At 34.5% G+C, this 17875-nt stretch overlaps 1 protein-coding gene across 1 annotated transcript; it reads left to right on the forward strand.

The window, feature by feature from the left end:
• The first annotated feature begins 16715 nt into the window (after window positions 1-16715).
• On the forward strand, window positions 16716-17304 carry LOC129750752 (cuticle protein 16.5-like). Its single transcript, XM_055745778.1, has 2 exons — window positions 16716-16769; window positions 16862-17304. Exons 1-2 carry the CDS (start codon window positions 16755-16757, stop codon window positions 17111-17113), a joined length of 267 nt encoding a protein of 88 aa, XP_055601753.1. The 5' UTR covers window positions 16716-16754; the 3' UTR covers window positions 17114-17304.
• Window positions 17305-17875: the final 571 nt, after the last annotated feature.

The raw sequence follows: 17875 nt of genomic DNA on the forward strand, positions 1-17875 counted from the left end.
TTTGCTTGAACAATGAATACTTAAAAAATAGTGAAAAAAAATGTGAATACTCTATATAATTAATCAGGTTTGAGTTATTTTACTTTAACAGTAAGTATTTGTATTAAATCCTAAATTTCTAAAATAATTATTAGAATTACTATATGAATTTTTGAAAAAATAAATGAAGGACCTTGATGGTTTCTTTTAACAGAAAACTTGTTGTATAAGCTCAAAAAATCAAGTAAAAGGCTAATTCTTTTTAACCGTAATAATAACCATATCCAGCATTAAAGAAAATTTATCAAATATTTGCAAAAATGAAAAAGATAAGTTCGCGGTTAAAATCAGATGTATTTTCTACTCGTTTAACCCTCATCTGCCCCTTAAATTTTTACCCATTACAGTTCCTGGAGTGTCAATATGATACTCCTTACCAAAACCAAAATATCGCTCTTGTTTCTCAACGGAGTTTTACAAAATCTATGGTTTTAGAAATCTCGTTATGTACCTCAAATGTATTTCTCGGACAATATTCACCTCACAAACATAAGATTTCCGCTATTCAAAGTCTAGGGAAAAAAATCCGAAAAACATGCTTCGAAAAAAAAGGCTGTAAATCTTCTACGGAGTGCTCGAAAAAATTTCACTTAGTGTCCAAGAAAGCTGGAGTTAGAAACTATACGTTGGCCATAAGAATATATTTTTTCGAAATTTTTTTAAGGTCATGATCACAAAAAATGTAGAAAAAAGTGGTGTAAAACCGAACCTTTCAATCAATGAATCGTCAAATTTGTTCAAGTCATACCAGAAGAATTTAAGAAAAAAAGGATAGGAAAGTTGACGTAATTTGGCACATTTTTGCGTTTCAAGATTTTTAAAATATGAAACATGACGAAATGAATATGACGAATTTTGGAAGGAAGCTGTTTTTAAAACTTGTTGTCAATTTGCAATTTCTCAGATTTTGTCTGAGAAACATATTTGAATTGCATTACGAGGTCTCCAAAACCATAATTTTTGTAAAAATTGGTAGATTAACAAAAAAACTGAGAAAATCTAAGCATTTTTTCTAATATTTGGAAAAATCTAATCGATGAACGCTCAGCTGATGTCATTCTGTCAGTGGCCTTATATTCAGAACAGCCAACGATTCTGTTAACTGTCAATTGAGCATTGTTGGTAAAGATCTGTTCCACATTGCTGGTGGCCAAGAATCGGATCATCGAAACGGCAAACAATTGGTACGGCGGCCAAGTAATTGGAGCACCGCAGTGAGTACTTTGCATGCATTTTGCTCACATTAATGAAAATTACATAGAGAAAACATATTTTTGTTGAACTCTAAGCAAGTTAGCAAGTAAATTCTTCAAAGAATGGTCTATGGTGCACTCAACAGGAAGGTTAGAATGTTGAAAAAAAGGGCAGTCCATGCCTTAGGTGCCAAGGTTGGGTACATTTACCCTATTAAAAAAACTAAATCTTTAACATCAATCCATTTTTCAAACATATCAATGATTTTTTTTGGTTTGTGTTTCCAAACTGATTATGATTGAATATTAAATTCAAATTTTTAAGAAACAAAATTTGAAAACTAAGATCTCCTGCAATTTGAATTATTTATTAAATTCTTACAGTGATATTTTAATTTTGATTATATATTTTTGCTTCGAGCTGAATCTAATTCTAATTTTTATTTTAACCCCGCATCTGAATCCTGTATTTGAATCTGAGGTCAAATTTTGAATCACAAATTTGAAAACGATTTTTGAATCAAAGCTCCAGATAAGAATTTCTATTAATTATGAAAGCAAAATTAGTATCAGAACTCTCAACCAGAAATCTCTTATTTGAATTCCTAAGTTTTGGCTTTCATTATTAATTTGAATAATTATGAATCTAATCGAAAATTATGAGCTACGAAACTTTCTTAAATTCCGATTCTAAATAAAAATTCAAAGAAAAACTAGAAATCCAAATTTTAAAAATGATTAACAATTTTAAATGTTTACTATTCATCTTTCGGAATTATGAAATTCGAACAAAGAATACGCATCTAGTTTAAGTTTGAAAAGCAAAACCAAGATTCGAATCAGGATTTTGTCTGAATGATGATCCAAACTCAAATTCAAGAACAATAAATTGGAAACAGAATCCGAAATATGATCACAGATATCGAATTTTAATGTAAATGAAAAAATTTGGAACCCCAAAATCCGGAATAATTCTGACCTAAGCTTTCCAGATTTTTTTTTCCCGCAAGCATACGAGCCGTATAAATCCGAACTGTTTTTCCGCAATATCCGCCAATATCAAAATTATTCTATTGAAAATTTCAAGAAAAATAATTAAAATGATGATTTTTTTTAAACGAAACACATCAGTCAATCATATTTAACTACAAAAAAAAACCTCCATGTTAATTTTGATCAAATTTTCACAACAAATTTGGACGCAAAATACATAGTTCTAAAGACTCCATTGTTTTGAAAATTTTCAGTCAAAATGGCATTTCATTCAAAAAGAAGCAAATGAAATAATTACGATTTGCTCGACGTTTCGGCCTTTTGTCTTGACCTTTCTCAAGGAATATCTAAAAATCATTAAGTATTGAAATTTTTAAAATGAGATTAATAGTTTACAAATTTTTGTTTGATTTAGGAAAAAACGTGGAAAGAATCGGCAAAGTCTGGGCAATCTGACTAGCGAATTCTAATGTTATTGAAATTCGATATTTAGGACTAAACTTCGACAAGTGAGAAAATTTAGAAAAAAAATCTCGACGATTGTTAGTTCTTGATTAATTTTGGTCGTTCATCACTACTTTTCATGCAGTTCTTCACTAGGCACAAGCAGTGATGTAAATTGATTTTTTTTAATGCCAAAAGACATACTCCTGTTAAACAGCTAATAACTTTTTGCCTGATAAGATACGAAGTTACGGTCTTCAACAAAGTTGTTCAGCGGAAATTTTCCTCTAGAGAATTCAAAAATTGGCACAAAAACCATGAGCAGGCTCGGTACCACAGAAGAAACAAAAACGATGTTGATTTTTAAGTGCAAAATACTAAATCATCCCATACAAACCTAAAAGATCAAATTTGCTCATGTTAACGTTACTTAAAAATTCTGCAAAAAAAATCATGGATTAGTTTTGAACCAAAACGAAGATTACAAAATTCAAAAATGACCCTGAATCGACTCAGTCGTTTGCAACATGCAAAGTGAAAGGGGGGCTCCCATAAATTTTTTGCAAAACTCAAGGAACTAATCAAGCAAATGACTACAACTTTAGCATGGGAATGTATTTGGGCACAAGAGAAGTTGTTATTACTTTTCAAGACCCTTCTTCTCTTTTCCAGTGGAAAGAAGGAAAATGATGAAAAGGACTCTCAAACATTTTTTGTCATACCTCGAGAATTCATAAGGCATATGAAATCAAATTTGCTATGATTTAAGGCCCGACCCACCTTACAGTGGGAAGGTAAAATTCAAATATTTGATGTGTATCTCAAGAACTAATCAAATAAATTTTGTTGTAAAGCTCAAAAACTAATCAAGAAAGTGGAAGCAAACATGCCATGAATGTAGTGTTGCCAACGTTTTTATTCCAAAATCTAGAGACATAAGAAAGACAAATCAGGATACATAATTTAACGAAAATTTTGGTCGAAGTGAGGATCTTTTTTAAAATCATCAATCCATCACCTCCACTAACGTCTCTAAAGCAGTTCTGTACTACCCAGTTTCCATCAAATTCGCTAAAATCAGGCTTTTCCTCTAAAAATCAGGGGAAAACGGAGGCTTATCAGGTTATCAGGTTGAGCCTCCAAAAATCAGGCATATTGGAAACCCTGCGTGGAATTGTTTTTGACACGACTGATACGAGAAATGCTTCAATGATTGTTCGAGACCCTTCTCTTCTTCCAGGAGATGGACAACGTATACGAGTTTATGTTAGAACATAAATGTATACGAAACAGTGATTGAATTTGGCTGAGCATGAATTGATCAACCTTCTCTCGCTCACTGCTTTACTCGGAAGCAAAGGTTGCTTTGAGGCAGCGAAAACGGCAAAACCGATGATGCATACGCTCTCAATATGGCCCGCCTTCAAGAAGCAGTACACATTCGAGGCAGCGAATCCAAAAAACCAAACGAATGGCTCTCTCTCATCTCCTGTTACAAGCTTGAGGGAAGCAAATTCAAAAGGCAGAGCGAACCCGAGTCTCTTCGTTTGTGCCTGGATTGAATGCGTGAGGTTTTCCTGCTATTGCTATTATTGCACAGCAACCGCACGCAGGCAGCTAGTTTTTTCGTTTCTTTTTCCTCCTCCCTCTTTGCACTATACGTTGCGGGCCGTGCAACGCAATAAATTCGGTTGTTTGTGTTGTTGCCTCAACCTTTGCGGCGAGGTTGAAGATGTTCTCCTCAACGACAGCTATCGGCTGGAGTTATTCAAATTCAAGAACGTATGAGCCTATGTGTGCCTCGTCTTCTTCATGCATCATGTAGCAACCGAACGTTGAGAGAGTTCGTTCGGGGCAGCAAACGAATAGTGTCTCTCAGAGCAAGGAATATTTAAAGAAGGTAGTGTCGAGGCAGCCCTGCTTTAGTATTAGTACGCACTGCGACGTCACAATCACGAAAAATCTGTTAATTTACTAGGAAATTTGTCTTTTTCGTTGATAATTTGAAGAATTTGCTGGAAATGTTCCACTTTTAATACCTGTTATTCTAGAAGGATTCTTGCTCTTCAAGCTTGGTACGAAAAAAGTTGGATTTTCAAGTAATTTTTGTATGAAATAGACCATCGAAGTTCGAAAAAATGGTGGATTTTCCCTACTCAAATTTGCAAAACTTTAAAATTAGTTCAAATTCTTCCATGAAAATGATCAAGTCAGTGCAGTTTAAGATCCTTATTACAGAAAAGTTATCAAAAAACAAACTTTTTTTTAAAAACACAATTATTTATTTGCGTTTTAGTAAATCGAGTTAACAATAATCAATTGATGTTAATTGTTCTACATAAGAATTGAATATGGTAAACCGATTGGATAAAATTCATGACAATCAGTTGAACACTCAATAAATACCAGCTAGACCTTTTTAAAGTAGATTTTATCTTCGTTTTTGAACGTTTTAGCTTCAAGATGACATTGCGTTCATTGTTAAAACGAGAAATAAAACATAATGCAATCTTTAAAGGACCAGAAAATTTCATAACATAGTAAAATAGAGGTCTTACAACACAATCAAAATGAAATTGGAATTCATTTTCATTCTAAAACATGTTTTTCTTTGAAATTTCTGCCATTCGCATATAAATTTTCGATACATTCGTTTTTGTGACGTCACAAAAAAAATCCAATATGGCTCTCGACACTACCTTATTTAAATATTCCTTGCTCTCAGAGCAGATCCTCCTCATGGGGGGAGGTTTGAATGAATGTATATGTATCGTCTCCTGTATAGCTATGCGAGGCCTCAAAGTGTGTATTTTGAATGCCTCTGATGAGAAAATTGGTGAGGATTTCAATCACTGATACGAAAAATCTCCCCCCTGTCTTTTTGTGGAGAGACGTGGTAGAGTTTTTGTGCATAGAGGAATTTAAAACAATGTTTTAAAAATAAATTTTAGATCGGTTTTAAAAAATCAAAAAATAATCATACCAGAATATAAGAAATATTATTTTTCGTTGAACAATTTCAAACTAAAATTGCACTCCTTTTACAATAAAAATTAAATAACTTCCCAACATTTCATTTATTTTTGTAAGATGTAGTTTAATAGCATTAGTAGTAAAATGTGCATTAGAATATTATTTTGGAATTCAACTATCATGTTATTTTTTTTTTAAATTGTACGCATTATGAAATTATAGTTTAAAGATTTTTATAGGCAAGTTACTAATTTTCAAAGCGGCACCTTTTTTGATCGCCAGGTACTTTATAGATAAAACATTTTTGCATCTTTTGATCCAAGTTTGGAAATGAGTGCACTGCATCATGCCATTTCATTACTTTTTTACCGCTACTGTAAGTGCTAAAAATCAATATTCAAGATAACGATTGTCAAATTTTTGAGGGAGTTTGATCTTCTTTTTTTAACATATATAAATTCAATTGAGAAAAGTGAAACATTTGTATTTTGATTTGATAAGAATTTAAAGTCATTGGAAGTGTTTGAACTCTAAAGAGAAGATTTTGGCATCTAGCCTCTTCTGAACTTTTAAATTTTGAATATATAACTCGTGATTTTTTTTATTGAACATCGAAAATCAAAACATTAGGCATATCTTCAATCAAGAGTTTATTGCTCAGAATAATACATTTTAAATAGACGTTGTTAAATGGTGACACATTATCGAAAACCGAATTCAAAAAACCATTTTTAACACCTTTATTGCCAAGCGTCACGTCCGAATTTAAAACTTCATTGGTATTGCTGCTTTTAAAAAAATAAAAAATAATGGTATTGCTGGGCGAAGAACGGCAGTTTGTATTCAGAAGAGCTTTTAAAATTGTAGTTAGGAATGTTCTTTGATTTCTACACCCATAGAGATGGTCGCAAAAATCCAATGTCTATTTGCTAATATCTGTGCCGAAAATGCGCTGAAAATTGTACTGTACCAAAGATGATATGATTGAAAAATCACTACGAGCATAAAGACTGGAGCTCCCAAGAACAATTATGCATCACCGACCAATACAATCAAGCGAAACATGAAAAACATTTTATGGGATTATCATCCTATTTTATAATTATTCAAAAAAAAAAAAAAACAAACTAGTGAGAATCGAACTCACTGCAACATCTCATCTCGGCTTGCCAGTCGGTTTAGTCGATTAGCAAACGAAAGTTATGGGATATGTTTTATATGGCCTCTTTCAGACATATACAATGTGATTGCGCTGGGAGGACAATGCCAGTTATCAGAAAGCTCGTTAATGTCGGTCTGGCATAGAATCTTATACCGATAATTTCACCTCCAAGAAAGTTCATTATTGGAGTTGAGTCTGATGTGTGGGTGTATACTTTTGCGCCATCATTGTGATTTAATTACATATTATTTGAAAAAAAAAACTAATTTCAGATTTTAAAACCTTACAAGCGCTTTTCCCTTGAATAAACGGGTTCCGGCCAAACTTTCAAAGGTGCCCCACTGTGCAACATCGAAGGGTAGCAATCTCTCTCTCTCTTGTGTTCTTGCAATGATCCGGGTCCCCTCCGGACCATTCTTCATCGTCGGGTGCCGTTTGTAGAATTTCCAATGTGATACTCTCGGTGCGCGGCTGGGCTAGAATTCCTAGGAATCGGAACCAACCAAAACAAATCGCCTTTGACCCGCCCGGCCGCTTTCCAGCTTTCTTCTCGTTGTAGGTCGTTAGTAGGTTGAATCATTTGGGACGGCGAAAGCATAAACAGAGAAGCAAAAATGATCAAAAAAAAAAACGGTGTTATGTGTATGTTCTACTGACCGTGAAATAAAATTTAATTGGAGCTGATTGCTACTGGCTATTCGATTGCGCCGCTGGATTCAGTCGATGTGTGGCCTGGTGCCCTGGCGGGAGTCGCTTTTGGACAGCCATAGCCCACTTATAACGCGTAACAAAATAATTGGTATCAACAAAACAAACCAAACACGATGGACGCTTGACTGAGCTTCCACTTCTTCTGCTAGTTGTGCAATGCGTTTGTTGCTGCAGCTAGCTAATTTAGTTAGACAGAAACACCGACGAAATTGATTGAAGTGTTTTGTACAACATGAGTTGAGATTGAGTTGCTCTATATTTTTTTACACTTTTATGGAAGGACTCTAAATTTTATTCAATTCCATAACACCGGTTCAACTGAACAGATAATTGTGAACTCTTTCTTGTTCCTGGTTAAACTTCAAATAATAGGCTGAGGCCAAACTGTCTACAGAAGTAAATGACTTTGGTGTCAAATGTCTCAAGATTAAATTTTATTCATTTTCAAATCTGAAAAGGTCATCAGAAATCAAACTAGATTAAAACGAAATGCAGAAGAGGAATCAGTGAGAATATTGTCCAACTACAAAAGTCAGGCAGTTCATTAAGTTTGATCTCAAAGTACCAGCGGTTGGCAGAAATCTTCAGTTAGGATAAATTTGCTAGAGTTTTTCCCACACGTATCCGGAACTGGTTAAAAATGGCTTGTTCATCTAAAAACCTGACAAAATCCGGACATTGACCTTCAAAACTTTCAACCGAAAACCTGGGCAAATTTGTTCAGTTTAATTTGAGTTTGATTAAGCAAAAAATGTGAACAAATTAGGGCTTTTTTCAACGAAATCAGAACAACCGGGCCGGAACGGACCATTCCCAAATTTTGTTTCAAATTTCCAGGCAATTCCGGGTAAAACTGGCCATTCTGCCAAGACTACGTTAGGCCTAATGATGAGTAACCAGGCCAAAGGGGCCCCCAGACCGAATGCCAAAGTCTGATCGACCGAATCGATGTAGTGTCGAATGGATGATCTTAGGCCAAAGGTTATCTAGCCGTAGGCAGTTCAGCCGGAAGGACGATGTTATGCTGAATGTCTGTTTGGCCAAAAGGAAGATCGGTCGAATGGACTTCTCAGCTCAATGGATCTCTTGAAAAAGCTAATTTTCTGAGAGAAGTGCCTACTCAACCTGTATACATATCTCAGCTGGCGATGGAAATCCCCTGCTAAGTGTTAGTAATAGTGTTTTTTTGTAAACATTGCAACCATGATAATTCGTGACGTCAGTTGCATTTTCTTACAAACAACCATCAACACCGAAAACTAGAGGAAAAAATCATTGCCAACTGCTGTTTACGATTCTCGACTAGGATATTTACATAAACATCCTGGCAAGTGACGTAGGCTTTGTTTACCTTTTTACTTTTTGAATAACGAATTCTGGAATAGTGTGCGTGTTTGTTCGTCACCTTTCTTTGTACCTCATTGGTCCCCACTAGCGCACAGAGCTGTCAAACCTCATGATCAAAGTAGCAGAGAAAACGCAAAAAAAAATCGACAAAACATGACATTGTGTTGCACTATGAGAGATCACGCGGACAAAAATCGGAAAAACTCAACTAAATTTTTAATTAAAATAAAAAACTATTTTTAAGAGAAGCTTGAATTTCAGAACTCTCCCATCCTTAAGATATTGGAAACTGAGGAAAAATGGCAAAGATATAAATGTTAAAAAAAAGGACATTAGAAAGGAAAAATTGGGAGTGATCTGGACTAATTCCCCGCTACTATAAAAGAGTGTGGAAATGACAGAAACAAAAATCGTCGTCTGGTTTCACTGGTTGAAAGGAATCAACATCAGACCAATTTCTGGCAGACTATTCATTCTGGATTGCTCAAAACATTCATAATTTTTCCAGTTGTCACTGCTCATATATTTGTTTACAAGTTTGGTAGAACATCAAATATATCGATTTGATACATTTGATTAAATTTTTTGGTACGAATCGATTAAATTTTAAAACCTTTCAAGGTGAGTTGTTTAATATCAGTTATTTTAAACTGTGTTAAAACCAAAATAATTTTTTTTTTCAGGTAATCATCCAAAACCAATTTTCGTGGGAGGGTCTGTTTCGGCAAATTCTAGCTGAAATGCTGTTTCATCCAGGGTGTACCTCTACGGCATCTCCCGGGGACCGATCGTCTCAAATTATTTTAGTCGGATCTCTGGTTGGAAAACTGCGCTTGGGCCAGACGTTCCGACGACATTCACTCGGATTCCAGAAATAGTGGACGAAGAAAAGCATGGTTTAACAAACCCGGATATTTCTATAGGCAACGCGAGGGTGGCAGCCTGCAGAAAAATGTTGTGTGTAATTAGTGTTAAGTGATTTTTTTTTAATTGTTAAAAATTATTTAAGGTGAAATAAAAAAAAGGCACGACCGCAACTGTGTTTGATAATTTTTCCAGTGAAAATTAACAAAGCAAACAACAAAATCAAAAACGTTCGAATCCAGACCATTTTTTGACCGGTTTTGGTCTGAAAACTGTCAGATTTTGGTCGGAAAACCGACCGATGGATATGACAGCTCACTCGCAAAAACTTATCGTCGTCACGAAAGTTGTGTCACCTGGGCATTGAATTGGTCCGAATTTGGTTCGCTTCCTGGCCTGTTTTCGATCCGATTCACGTGTTGAAAGGCACGGGTAGGCATGAAGTAAACATGAAAAAATAGGATGGCAGATTCTGTAAGGTTTTAATTTATATTGAAATTCATTTTTTTTTCTCAACAAAGTAAAAATAATTATCAAAATGAGCGATTCTTTGTGCGTGCTTGTCTGAGTTAATCGAGTGGGAGCGGTGCCAAAAATAATGAGATTATGGATATCATGTTTTCGGGTCTAGCAATTTTTTTATTTCAAAAACTGGAGAAAACCGTGCATTTAATTTCAAATTCAAAAACCGGGTAATTTCCGGAGCAAAATTAATCCATTACTCGAACTAAACCAGGAAAAGATAGAAGAAAACCACTTAAACCTTTATTAATTCGTCGAACCACATAAAATTGTGTTCGATGCTTCTTAAAAAAATTCAATTTAATTTTGACGAAAAAATTATGAAAAATTTGTATTCGGATCCGAAATTTAATCTTGCCATTACTCAATTTTAATTATTTTGGTAAATTCTGCAAATTATGTGAATACATCCGGACAAAAACCGGGCAGATTTTAATAGAATCCGGACACCTGAGCTGATATGGACTCATCTCGATATTATCCTTGAATATTTGGGAACTTCCGGATAACTTTCCAGTTAAAATCCTAGACAAAACAAAAAAAAAAGGATAACTTTCCAGAGATTTTTTTTTTATTATAATTAAAATAATTATTTTCATTCCATTGAAGTAATTAAAATGATTTTAAAAATTCAACAGTTGAGGAATAAAAATTTTATGGCCAATCATTATACTAGCATTTAATTTACGGTTGAATTTGTCTAAAATCTTAATCATTTCATGTCACCCTAACCTGACTTTGCTCTAGTGCCGCCATCTGTTAAACATAAAAAGGTTTTAAATAAATACGACCGATGACAGATTTGTATCCCTCTAGCAGAAAATTAGACAGGATGTGATTAAATTGATCCACTGTAATGACAATGACTCGAGAACCGAAATATCCTTGTAATGATTCGAGATTCTCGCACAAACCTTTCCTTTAGATATTCGAGATTCGATCATTCCTCACAATGACTTTTGGTTAAGTTACACAAACCTCTACTCTGCACGATTCGAGACCTGAACACTCCACTAACGACTCAAAATCTGAGCCCCCGTCGTAACGACTGGAGGTTAACACGCATACCCCTACTCTTCTTGACTCGATTTCTAATCTCTCCTTTTGCGACTCGAAATGCGCAATGATAATTTTTTTATTAAAATCGTACACAAACACATACAGAATCTCAATGAAACTTGATGCTTCCTCGAAGAGATTTCTTTTTTCTTAACTCTAAGCGTACATTTTTCGAGGATATGATGGCCCACAGAAAGTGTACTATGTATGCCGTGACCGGGATTCGATCTCATGCCCGCTGGCTTAGAAGAGTTGGAGGCTATCCTCTACGCCACGGGCTACGGCTAATCCCGACTAATATCCGACGTAATGCTTTAAGGCTGTCTCAGGATGGAATCAAGATGAGGCTCCAAGAGGACTTTAGAGTTCACGGGTAATCTATGAGTTGATCAGTGAAGCAAGCTTGGCTGCCTTTATTGACATTTGCTGGATTGAACAAGTAGCGAATGCTACAAAAATGTGCGCCTCGACAGATCGAAAAAGTAACTGATGTCACGAAGACACTAGAAATTGATGAGGTATTTTCACTTCACTGTTCTACATTTCAATTGGGAATTGCCCATAGACTTCGAGAAGGATTTGAGATACTAATGCCATCTTGGTCATGAGAACGAAACTCGCTCATGGTATTCACATGTAGAAAATAGACGACTGTTGTTCTAATTATTTCAGCTGGTTAAACCAATCATCAAAGCGTAGTTGATTTTTCACATTCAACTATAAATATAATAGACTCAACTACAAACTGATGATTGACGCAATCAACTAAGTATGAATATTCAACTGTAATGGTATAGTTGATTCTATTGATAATATGATAGATTTTATGCATTTTTACGCAACTATGAATATAATAGATTAAACTATAGGGGAGAGTGGGGATACTTGATCCCTTTTTCTTATTTTCACCATATCTTTTTGGAAAAATTTAGCAACTCGCCGTCTTTGACATTTTCTGACAGCTTGTAATTTCAAGTTTCTATGCTCCAAAAATTAGAACGATACTTGAAGCCGTTGATGAACTAGAAGCATTTTCGTGGGAGTAAAAAAAATGCGATTTTTCTGAAGTTAGGGGAGACTTGATCCCCTATTGAAGGAGACTTGATATTTTATTCAGGAATCCTTAATCCTTGTATAAAAATCCAACAAAACTCCAAGATAGAATGTTATTTGACTATTTTGGTCATGTTTGTTCTCATTTCACAATGTATAGCAGACATAAGAAGAAAAATCTATAGCTTTGTCTCAACGCTTATAGCGTTGCATACGCATACTTATAGGCGCTATTTTTTATAAATAAAAGAAAATTAATAATTTTTGCTCTTTTCTTCAGACAATTGTTTGAAAAATATTAGTTTTTGGATAAATATTAGTAATTTCGTAATCAGCAATCATAACGATTAATTCAGAAGAAGAATATGCCGTTTGGAAGGGGGATCAATTGTACCCAACTCTAGGGGATCAATTGTACCCATAATCAACATTTTAGAAAACTTTTTCTGAAAAAAGTTGAGAGTTTTCCATTGCTCTGAAAATATGGCATTATGAAGTTCATTTTACGCTCGAACGATTGATACATTGGAACAAATATTTTTTTCATAATTTTCCCATATAAGGAACATTTTAAAGTGATGAAAAAAGATCTTCAAGTTACATTTTGTGAAATTTTTCAAACAAAGTTCAATTACTCAAACAATTATTTTGTTAAAAAATTTTAACATACAAGCATTGTTATTTTGCTCATTTTGGCACATTTTTCTAGAACATTTGATCTTTGTAAGACATTCCAGTTTCGAGATATAGCTAAGGAATCAAGTATCCCCAGGGATCAAGTATCCTCATTCTCCCCTACATTCCTGGTTGATTCTCACATCTAACTTTAAATATGATAGAATAAATTGCAATAGTATAATTTATTCAACTGTTAATATGATAGATTCAACTACAAATGTAAGATTGATTCTAGGTATTGAACTTTAAATAAAGTAAATTTAACTATATTTTTATGATTGATTGTATGATACTTGAATAAATACATATACCCAGACAACCATTTGGTGGGTATTTCGAATTTGCAACGCAAATATACGTGCAAATATACGTGTAAACATATCGTATATAATGTAGCAAAACTAGTATATACGTATTATTTTGGAGGCCATATAGGTACATTAGCAAACATATTCTTGATTTGGATTGTATTAAATTACGATTTGCACGACTTGTCATGCGCATCATTTACGACTACCCTGATTCTTTTTGAAATATACTATGACAATTCACATCATCATATAGATGATTGAGGTTGTAAAATACGATATTTTTCGTAACAGACGACTTATTTGGTCGTCTTTTGCGACTTTATCATTTTCCGACTCTCGACTCTCATTTTCCGTCAGTTGAAAAAAAAATTTTTTTGGGATTTTAAACCAATTGGTTTATTCATCCCCAAAAAATAATAAAAATAAGATTATTTCAAAGAAATGTGTTTTTTTGCCGTCAAATTCAAGTTTATATCGTACACATTTATTATTTGCCTAATTGCTGATTTTTTCCACGTTCATGAAATTATTGTTAGCGCCTGGACTTGATCCCCTGACGATTCGATCAGCAGCTCATGATGGTTCCTCGACGCTATCTGGAATATATAAATTCAAGGGGATTTTCTTCAAAGGCATTAAACCAAAAGCAAATCGTATATTTCTATAACTTTCATCTTTTAAATCGTAGAACACGTCATCGATAATCTAAAAATAGACCAACATTTTGAAGCCTTCTTTGATACGATTCCAATCATCGATGTCCCATTATCATAAACGATTTTATTGAACTTTTTTGTATTCTTTTACGATTGCCAGCAAATACGTTTTACGAAAATCAGACATGCAAATTAATTTGCAAAGGTATACGATTGCATGCACATTATAACGAATCAATGCAGTTATATACGTTTTTTATTTCTAATTATTTTATGCATAGCACGACAAAATCTCTCAATCACGGCTGATCACCGTATATCGGTCGTTTCACGGATTTTTTGCGAATTGTCGTACACAAAGGTCGAGTTCATATGTACATAAATACTTCTTCTCGTAAAAAAAATCATGCAATGCTTTTAAATACGATAAAGAATATGCATGGACCGCACATTGTAGGTGCAGATATACGAAAATGAGTATAAACAACATTCTATACGATGTAATCTGTAAAAGAAAATACGACTTCTGGTTGTCTGGGTAGATATATCCAAATACGAAATGTGTATACATAAGTGTAGATAGTTTGTCAGCAGCAGGCAGCTGGTGTTTACCAATGGCAAAGACAGAAGGTAATTAGCAAAGGTATAATTGAATTGTATACATTTTCTTGTTTAAAAAAAACTTGTGATAAAATTATTCCTCCCTTTAGGTCAATTCCAGCCAGATGCGGCGGCAACTCAATTGCAAATGAAGGAATCGATGCCGCTGGAGGAATCGTTAGACCATCCCGGTTGGGTGGCACCGAATGGCATTTCATCGGAAAGCAGAAATGGCTGGTCAGTGCCAAACCCGTAGATGTGCTGATTGCTAACAAAACCAAAATATGTATGCTAATAACAAATAAACAAAATATGTATCAAACCAAAAAAAATAACGCAGATAAAGTACGAAAAAAACAACTGTAAATATAGAACGTATAAAATCAATCATAGAAGTATAATTGATTCGAATAGTTAAATCAACCGTTGCACTACAGTTGAATATATTATATATATTTGAATGCCCAACCACAATCAGTATATTATAGTTGAGTTTACTATATTTACGATTGAATCAATCATACAATTGTATTTAAATCTATCATATTTATAGTTGAATGTATAAAACCAATCATACAAATATAGTCGAATATTTGAAAAATATAAATAGAGAATCAATCATCAATATGATTGAATGTAGACGGAGTTTTGTTGTAAAACAATTCTTTTTTCTCCATGCATAGTACCTTTTTGTATTTTTGAATTTCTCATGTCATGAAACATTGTTGACAATTGTACGGCATGTACGTTTAGTGTTTATTGAAATTGGATCATCAAATTTCACTGAGATGGATGACTTCTTCAGCGGAAATCCTCCAAAGTTCACATATTTTTTGGAGTAATCCATCGAATGAAATTTGGAAAGAAAATCTCGCTTTGAACGACCTGAGTGCCTCGATAGGTTGCAAGACCAGGATAGACAAACAAGATCAGGGCACGTTTCGATAGGAGAAGTTGATCTTCGAAAGCTTTGTAATGAGTGTTTCACTAGAACCTAGAACCGTGATGATATTCTAAGGTATCGGCTTTGAACCTTAGGATAGTATCTTTCAACTCCTTACATCGGGGATTTCATTGGGCGATTCGACTAATCCCACAACATTTCGATCCGTGTTAATTTTAAAAACATATGGAGAAGAGGATTTTTCTTACGTAACGCACAGGAATCACCGAAGCATTTAAAACTTGTTTGCTGTAGCAGTCCGAGAGTGACGCTGACGAGCCGTTTAAAACCTACAAACTGGAACATTGAAAATGTCATCATCACCATGCGCCTCGATCAAAACGTAGACACGGGGGAAGAGATTAAAGTACCGAAAATAATATGAAGAGATAAAATTCGTTATTATTTCTCATCTCATCTTTAAGTTACGATTAATGATGAAAACATAACTTGATCATATAACAGCGTATGCTTCTTCGGACAAAAATTCAAAAAACTGACTCAATCGTTTTGTTTCGTACTTAAATTTTCCCATCTTTATCCGCACAATGTCTCGAAATGTTTGGAATGGAAAACTCAAACGATTCTTCGTTGAAAATAATGAAATCAGAAAATATTCCGAATAGACCTGATTCAAAAACACTAAACAGAGCTGGAACAAAAAGCTGTGATAGCATTCTAGCTAGGATTTCGATTGCACGTACAATCTTCTGTTAGAAACTTGTTTGAACGAAAACAAATAAATTGTTCAATTGGATCTCGCTCTATAAATCGATTCAAGATAATAAAATCAATCAGCTGATGACAAATTTTGTGCTTCGAAGTTCGCCATAGCTGTGTCCTCACCGGCAGGTCTGCCGATCAGCTTGCCGGGCACGTTCCTGTCGAAGCAGTTCGAAACACGAAAAACCCCCTTCTTCCAAGCTTTGCATTTTGCTGCTGCTGCTACTGCTACAGTTAAATTTTGCCAATTGTCAGTTGGGCCATGTTCAGAGTGAAGCAAAGCGATCGGGTAAGGTCAAGGAGCCGTCCGCCTAAAAATTCGGTTCCAATTGTGCATTTCGTACGTCTTAGTTTTCATTATTCTACTTTAGCTCAGCACTTTTATTCGGCTCTGGTGGGAATTTTTCAATACTATAAAATCGAGTCCTGTCGGTTTTGGAAGTCACAGTTTGTCACCAGCAACCGTCCTAATCGAATCTCAAAATGTTCTCCAAAATTGTGAGTATCAAGAAAAAAAAATGATGGCATTGATGGCATCAAAATAATTGAGTAATAAAACTTCTAATCAACTTATTTCCCTCTTCTCATAGACCGTCTTTGTCGTTCTGGCCATCGTTGCCGCAGCCTCGGCCAAGCCACTGCTTCCTCTGACCGCGGCCGCCTACACGGCTCCAGCTGTTCTGGGTGCTCCTGCTGTGGCCGCTGCCTACACAGCTGCTCCAGTTGCTGCGGCCTACACTGCCTATCCTTATGCTAGCTATCCGTATGCCGCCGCCGCCGCCTATCCTTACGCAGCTGGATTTGCCGCCCCCGCCCTGCCTTATACTTCATTGGTGCTGTAAGGATGCTGGCGTCTGCAGTTGCTTCTGAAAGCTTTTATCGAATATGAACGTACCAAAACTTGAAATTTAAATTTTCTGATTGTTTTTTTTTTGACTCAAACACATTCTTCCTGCTTTATAATTATGTACTACCAGAGAACATTTGCTTTTGTTTAAAAAAAACTCAAAAATAAAATCCCTCCCAATGAAAATGATTGTTTAAATTACTTTATGATAACTATTGCAACAAAAATATTTAAATTTTATAGAAGTTGGTCATGAATTATCAATCAATTATGGTCATACTTAGAATCGGATAACAATTTTCAAAACAACTGAACCGATTTTCATAAATTATACCATTTTGGAATCGTCTACATTTTCACTATCTATGCTTGAAGAAATCAAATTATTAAAGTTTAATTTTTGTCTGAAAGTTGAGTCAAAAAACAAAATAGTAAAAAAATGGCGTTTTTTAACAATAACCGTGACTATCCCGTTTGAAATAATCAAATATCGCTGAGTCGCATTTCAACATAAAATGGATCAAATGGGCAAATTCCAAATTCTTGAGTAAATTGAAGTGATCAATTTGATTTCATGTAATATTATTTCAAAATTAGATTTGAAATTTCTGCTCAGTGTAAAACAAAAATCTATATACATCACATTTGGTCCTCAATATGTCGAAATTCTATGATTTAATAATTAAATACTTAAATGACAAAATTTTTCCTATAACATTTTTGCTTGAAAACTCAAACATAAAGAATAGTGGATAAA

Source organism: Uranotaenia lowii, chromosome 3 (assembly GCF_029784155.1).
Source record: "Uranotaenia lowii strain MFRU-FL chromosome 3, ASM2978415v1, whole genome shotgun sequence".
Classification (NCBI taxonomy): domain Eukaryota; kingdom Metazoa; phylum Arthropoda; class Insecta; order Diptera; family Culicidae; genus Uranotaenia; species Uranotaenia lowii.